The 7424-nt window shown below is 43.4% G+C and overlaps 1 protein-coding gene across 1 annotated transcript; it reads left to right on the top strand.

Moving 5' to 3' along the window:
* The first annotated feature begins 453 nt into the window (after positions 1–453).
* On the top strand, positions 454–5523 carry LOC128869709 (uncharacterized). Its single transcript, XM_054112316.1, has 4 exons — positions 454–606; positions 2111–3598; positions 3723–5419; positions 5496–5523. Exons 1-4 carry the CDS (start codon positions 454–456, stop codon positions 5521–5523), a joined length of 3366 nt encoding a protein of 1121 aa, XP_053968291.1.
* The last annotated feature ends 1901 nt before the right edge of the window (positions 5524–7424 follow it).

Genomic DNA, 7424 nt, shown 5'->3' with positions numbered 1-7424 from the left:
AATAACTGGTAATTATAATACAAACTTTGGAGGATTGAACATGATCTTGATAGGAGACTTACGACAATTGCCTCCAGAAGAGCTACTCCGATTTATAAGCAAATAAAACAAAGAATACACCTACCACTGTGGCAAGGACTTACGTTTTACCAACTAGATGAAGTGATGAGACAAGCTAATCGGACTTTTGCATCAGTGCTGACGAAAATTGGAAATGGTAAACAACTTGACGATAACGAGATACATCTGATAGAAGCAAGGTTTTTCACACAAGAAGAAGCAAATCGACGAAGTTCTCACGGAATCAAGTTATTCAGTACCAATCGATCCGTCAATGAGTATAAGGGGATTTTAAATTCTGCTCAAGAAAAAATAGTTTCCACTGCAACAGACATTTATACGGGATGTCATACAAATGAACAACAGGCGTTTGTCCGACAAATACTCCACAAAATGTCTCTCATCGACACAGCCGGATTGCCATATCAGACTATTTTTGTGAAAATTGTGTCCTACATGATTACGACGAACATTGATGTAGCCGATGGCTTAGCAAATGGCGCCGTTGGTAAATTAGTGCATATAGATTATGACAACGCTGGAGAAGTGAGTTTTGTATGGCTTGATTTTCCTGATACTGCAGTGCACATATGATAGCTAACAATATTAGTAAAACAACAGTACCGATAGCTAGACTATCAGCAACAATACCATTAAATCACAATAAAACTGCATTTATAGTTTCACACATTCACATTTTCCTGTAGTTTGAGCATGTGCCAGTACCATACACAAATCTCAGGGCGGTACATATTCTGAAATAGTCTATGAATACGATAAAAAGCAGTCACAATCGCAAGTGTATGTCGCACTGTCACGTGGTGCTTCAATTGATGGATTGTTTATAATTAAACGCAATGATAATTTGAGATTCTACCATGGCCGGAGACCATCAACAACAATGACATCATTGCAAGCAGAATTTCGAAGACTGTCGATGAATTGTGTGGAAACTCTTGATCAACAAATGATTCAATTTATACAACAAAGATAAGGATTGTCGATATACTCTTTTAATTATCAAAGTCTACGTGCTCATGCTACTGACGTATTGAATCCAGTTATTGAAAAATTCAATGTGGTAGTTTTTCATGAGACTTGGTTGCGTGAAGACGAGGAAATCAGTTTACCAAATTGTAACTGCATCATCCAGTATAAGAGAAGTAATGTTCGAACCGGAGGAGTCGCTATCTACCTCAAAAAAATGATACCGTATGTCCTCACACCACACTTACGATTTACCGCTGTACAGTCAAGATCAAATGCAGCTATAGCAGAAGATGTCGGTGATATTTGTAGTTCTGTGTACCGTGCGATAAATGGACAAAACATAGTAATTGTGGGTGTCTACATAACTCCGAATTCACATATCACATTTTTACATGGTTTGTTAAAAAGAGACATTCGTGATGGTGGTAAACTTCTTCCTCAATGCGACGATCTAAAACCTCTCATATTAACTGGAGATTTCAATGCAAATTTAGCATCCGACACTTCCATGAAATTAATAGAATTTTTAGAACATCAACTGAATTAACAAATGAGTAATGACCGCTATATTTCAACAACAAAATCAAGAACAACGATAGAAGCCATATTTTCTCGCTATATTGACACAATCGAGTCAAGAACATATACATATACCCTATTTCAGTTACCACAAACCGATTGTATCCACTGCTGCTATTGCACCATCAATACAAAATGTACAGGCTATTGAAGCACGGACTAATGTATAAATTTCAGAAATAAATGAATAATAATATTGTTACGAACAGTCTGGCAGCACGGTCAGGATAGATCCCACTGTGGCTCAAAAGCAACATTGAATACGTGTCGATCGGTGATTGGTCGATGAAAAAAGAAGAAAACGGGAGAAACAAAGGAAATCGAAAGGCGTGTAGGAAAAAGGGCAGTACGCGAACAGACAGCAGGGCAGCGAGAGCTACCAAATTTTTTAATTCATTTTTGTAAACCTTAATTAAATAAAGTTTTTTTGAATTGCAAAAAATTTTGCCAACAAGTTAAAAAATTTGTTCTGCCCACAAAGTACGTACAAAAAATTTCGATGTCGCAGGCTACTACATTGTCTTCGAACACAGCCGATGTGACCGCTGCGCCGGCTAATCTCGCCGTTGCGCCTAGTTCCAGTGCCGCCGCTAACCACACCGCGGGGACCGTTGCATCCAATTTGATCGCTCCGGGCAACAATTGGCTGATGCTGGAAACGTGTGCCGCTAATAGTGCAGCTGCCCCACAACAAGCCTCGGTGGCGCATCGCGAAAACCTGAATGCTGGTATTGTATATGGAACTCCCTCCGCGCCTAATACAGCGCACGCCATGCCATCCGGTCGACTTCTGCTCCAGGGAAACCCGCCGATTAGCCCCGCTCACTCCATTAACTCTGTTGGCTCGCAAGGGCTTCGCCGTCGAGCTGAGCTTATACAGGAGCGAAGCGAAATTTTACGACAGAGGGAGGCTTTGTTAAGAGAGGAGTTTTTTTTGGATCGCATAGATGCGATGGGCTTTGACGATGACCTAGATGATGGACAATGCACTGTACCTAGGTTTTCAACTTCCGCGCATGATTCAGGTCCACATTCAACGCAAATTATACAGCCACCTCTAAATTTTATTACACCTTTCAACAAAGCTGCTTCCGGTGCCAATAATTTTACCAATAGAGGCTCTGCCCGGGACGATGTCAATTTGATAAGTGGATCAAATGCATCAAATGCATCAAAAGCATCTGTTCTTCAAGGTCTATTAGACAGAATACAGTCACTCGAACAGCAAGTACACAGGTATTCGACACTCAATCGAGGATATTCTCCGCCACAACCGCAACCGGCACAAACTACTTTGCCAACAGCTGAGCACGTTAATAGTTTATCTTTCGGTGCCTCGACTTCTCGACGCTTGAGTAGAGACCAGATTGCTTCTCGTAACAGCCTTGCTAAAGACTTGCCGAAATATGATGGCAAGCCAACTGAGTGGCCGTTATTTTATGCCGCACATAACCAATCGACTGAGGTTTGTGGATTCTCGGACGATGAGAATCTTATAAGACTGCGGCAGGCATTGGAAGGGCCAGCACGGAATGCAGTTAAAAATTTATTGTTGCATTCCTCTTGCGTGCCCCAAATTATTGCTACCCTTCAAATGCGATTTGGACGACCAGAATTAATTATCAGCGTTCTACAGCGACAAATTTATGAGCTTCCATCACCGTCAGAGAGTCAGCTGGAATCGATCGTCGACTTCGCCGTAGAAGTGCAGAACATCTGCGCAACAATGTCTGCGTTAGGCCTGACCAGCCATTTGAATAATCCCGATCTCGAACAGAAGCTGGTTTCGAAATTGCCTGGGCTACTACCAGCTTATTGGGGAATGCATAAGCAAAGTTTACCGATCTGTAATTTACAACATTTCAGTGATTGGCTTCTCCTACTAGCACAAGGCGCCAACTCTGTTATCGTGCCAAAGGAGTCATCAAAGGTGCGCAAACGGGGCGCAATTAATTATCATTTTAATGCGGTAAGATGTATCGTTTGTGAAGAAAATTGCAGTGATGTCTCTAAATGTGTCTCCTTTAAGGGAATGACACGTAGTCAAAAATGGGGTTGTTCGCAAGTTGAAACTTTGTCACCGATGCTTGAAGGGCCATTCTGCAGCTGGCTACAAATCGACTGCACCTTGCAATGTTAATAGTTGTACCCGGAATCACCATCCTCTCTTGCACAACGCAGAGTTAGTTGCTAAAGACGCTCCAAACAATGGCAAGAGCGTAACTACAATGCGGGCTGTCAACGTTAACATGCACAATGTGGGCCAAGGCAGTACCATTTTCCGTGTCCTTCCCGTAGTTCTACACTCAAGCGAACGGAGTGTATCAACATACGCTTTCATAGACGATGGCTCGTCGCTCACCCTTATCGACGAAGAGCTGCTGAATAAACTAAATATAAAGGGCACACCACAACCACTGTGCCTGCGCTGGACTGGTGATACACATCGGTATGAGGACGAGTCTGTCGTTGTCGACTTAGCCATATCAGCTAAAAACGGTAATAAGAAATTCGGGCTTAAAGGCGTTCACACAGCCAAAAAGCTTGACCTGCCTCTTCAATCAATTGACGCTGCTAAGCTGCAGTCCAAATTTCAATATTTGAAAAGATTGCCTCTGGACTCCTATTCAAATGCGGTACCACAACTATTGATTGGTTTAAACAACGCTGCGCTTGATTCTCCAAGCAAATCTTTATATGGCCTTGAAAATGAGCAAATAGCAGAGAAGTCCAAACTCGGATGGACATTGAAAGGACAAGCATCAAGTACAAACCATGATGCGGCGCACCCTGTCTTTCACATTTGCGACTGCTCCACACAGGCTGAACTCGTTAAAATTACTAAGTCGTACATTTGCCTCGATAATTTAGGCGTGCCAGCCAAATCTTCTGCGTTAATGTCGAAAGAGGACGAACTTGCTATGGTGCAGCTACAACAACACACTGTGCGAGTTGGCAATCGATATCGAACCAGCTTATTGTGGAAGCATCCTAAAATCCAGCTACCCAATAGCCTACCAATGGCCTTATTTCGAGCGAAGTGTTTGCTGAAGAAGATGCAACGCGACCCTAACTTGACTGAGGTGCTTCAGCAAAAAATTGATGATTATATTCAAAAGGGGTACGCTAGACGTATGACACCAGTCGACAGCGCCGTTGAAAGATACTGGTATCTACCGGTTTTTGCGGTAATTAACCCCAACAAACCAAGCAAGGTGCGCTTAGTCTGGGACGCAGCCGCGAAGGTTGATGGTATGAATACCATGTTGCTTAAAGGCCCAGACCTAACGACCCCATTGTTGTCGGTGTTGTTTAAATTTCGACAAAAGCGAATTGCCATGTCGGCCGATATTGCTGAGATGTTTCACCAAGTTCAAGTCCGGGAACAAGATCAAAATTTCATGCGTTTTCTTGGATATGAACAGAATGACAACGAGCCAACTACATTCGTGATGACGGTTATGACCTTTGGGGCCACATGTTCGCCCAGCTGCGCTCAATATGTCAAGAACAAAAATGCAGCCGAATTTCGTGAAGAGTTCCCTGGTGCTTCGCAGTGCATAATAGAAAACCACTACGTCGACGATATGTTAGTTAGCGTGGATACTGAAGAAGAAGCTATTAAGTTAGCGAGAGATGTGCGTCATGTACATGCGATGGGAGGTTTTCACATAAGAAATTTTTTATCGAATTCAAGTCGTGTGCTAACCGCCCTAAATGGCAGCTCCACTGATGCACTATGCCTTGATTTTGAGAACGAGCAGCCAACTGAGAAGGTACTAGGCATATGGTGGGTTACCTCTAGTGACCACTTCGCCTTTCGTGTATCATCCAAATATAAGAATTCTGATCTTTTACTTTCTCAGCGGCGACCGACAAAGCGCGAAGTTTTGAGCTTGGTTATGACTATATACGACCCAATTGGGCTGATAGGTTTCTACGTTGTATACGCCAAAGTTATCTTGCAGGAAATATGGCGAGCTGGATGCGACTGGGACGACCCAATTCCAGATGACCAATTTGCGAAATGGCTGCGGTGGATTAAGCTTATTCCAAAAATAGAAAACCTAAGGATTCCTCGTTCTTATGCGCGAATCAAATTTGACGATACACCTAAAATAGAGCTACATACCTTTGTAGATGCAAGCGAAAGTAGCTATGCAGCTGTATGCTACCTACGATACTCACATGGTAATTCAATCGACTGTATGATGATCGCCAGTAAAACCAGAGTGGCTCCGCTTAAATTATTGTCCATACCTCGCCTGGAACTAAAGGCAGCACTGTTGGGAGCTCGCCTTGCTAAGCATATCATCGAGTCGCATTCTATCCACCTTGATAGCTCCGTATACTGGTCAGATTCACGAACGGTATTAGCCTGGCTGTATGCTGTTCATCGCCGCTACAAACAGTTTGTGGCTTTCCGAGTTAGTGAAATTCTAGAACTTACCGACGTCAGTGAGTGGCGCTGGGTGCCGACTGCAGCAAACGTTGCTGACGAAGCCACCAAATGGAATGGTGATCCAGATTTTTCTAACGATAGCCGATGGTTTAGTGGACCATCTTTTTTATATCTTCCGTGTGACGAATGGCCCGTGTCTAACGGATCGCAAAGTATTTCAACAGAAGAACTCCGTCCTCAGTTTATTGGAGCTCATTGTAGAATTTCAGAACAACTTCTTATGGTGCCCAAACCTGAAAGATTTTCTACATGGGACCGTCTCCTCCGAGCAACCGCCACGACCTTGTACTGCGCTCGTATTTGGTTAAGCGTAGTGCGAGATAATCAAGTCTTACGTAACGTTGCCACTACCGACGATTTTCGTAAGGCAGAAAACTTTCTTTGGAGGAAAGCCCAGCAAGACGTTTTCAATGATTCAATAATATCTTTATCGGTTAGGAAGGCCGTTGACAAATCTAGCAAAATATTCAAATTATCACCCTATCTGGATGACAATGGGGTTTTGCGAATAGATGGCCGAGTTACAATAATAGGGCGCACAGACCAAGTTTTGCTGCCGAGCAATCATCACATTACTCACTTAATTATAAATCACTTTCATGTTAAATATCATCATGTGAACTCGGAGACAGTCGTCAATGAAATTCGGCAACACTTTTGGATTTTAAAACTTCGCATCGCAGTTAATCGAATTCGACGCAGCTGTCAGGTATGCAAAAACAGAAGCACTCAACCACGTCCACCTAGAATGGCTTGCTTACCTACAGCCCGCATCGTACAATTTTGTCGTCCATTTTCCTATGTAGGGGTTGACTACTTTGGCCCACCTCTGGTCACGGTTAAAAGGAGCACCGAAAAGAGATATGGGGTATTATTCACCTGTCTGACAACCAGAGCGGTGCATCTCGAAGTGGCATATTCGCTTTCTACAGACTCCTGCATTTTGGCCGTACGTAATTTTATGGCCCGTAGAGGGAGCCCATTGGAGATATGGAGTGACAACGGTACAAATTTCAAAGGCGCTGAGAGGGAACTGAAATCTGCGTTTACGCTCGTAGACCAAAATCGATTGACGAGAACCTTCACTTCGGCCGCAACCCACTGGCATTTCATACCACCCGCGTCTCCACACATGGGCGGAGCGTGGGAGCGGCTAGTTCGCTCAGTCAAGGACGTCCTATAACAGATATTGACATCTAACTGTCCAAATGACGAGATTCTTCGTGCTGCTTTAATGGAGGTGGAGATGACAGTTAACTCGCGACCGTTGACTTATATTCCTATTGACCACGAAGAAGAAGAGGCACTAACACCCAACCACTTCCTATTAGGC

Source organism: Anastrepha ludens, chromosome X (genome assembly GCF_028408465.1).
Source record: "Anastrepha ludens isolate Willacy chromosome X, idAnaLude1.1, whole genome shotgun sequence".
Lineage (NCBI taxonomy): Eukaryota > Metazoa > Arthropoda > Insecta > Diptera > Tephritidae > Anastrepha > Anastrepha ludens.
The sequence above is the reverse complement of the archived record's forward strand: the minus strand, read 5'-3'. Positions and strand labels throughout refer to the sequence as shown.

What these genes read in the sequence shown, in the direction of transcription:
- LOC128869709 (XM_054112316.1), top strand. Translation starts at nt 454, where the DNA reads ATGTCTCTCATCGACACAGCCGGATTGCCATATCAGACTATTTTTGTG. An exon ending in ATTATGACAACGCTGGAGAA is followed by an intron (nt 607 to 2,110) that starts GTGAGTTTTGTA and finishes CTGCCCACAAAG; the next exon opens with TACGTACAAAAAATTTCGAT. An exon ending in TTAATTATCATTTTAATGCG is followed by an intron (nt 3,599 to 3,722) that starts GTAAGATGTATC and finishes CGATGCTTGAAG; the next exon opens with GGCCATTCTGCAGCTGGCTA.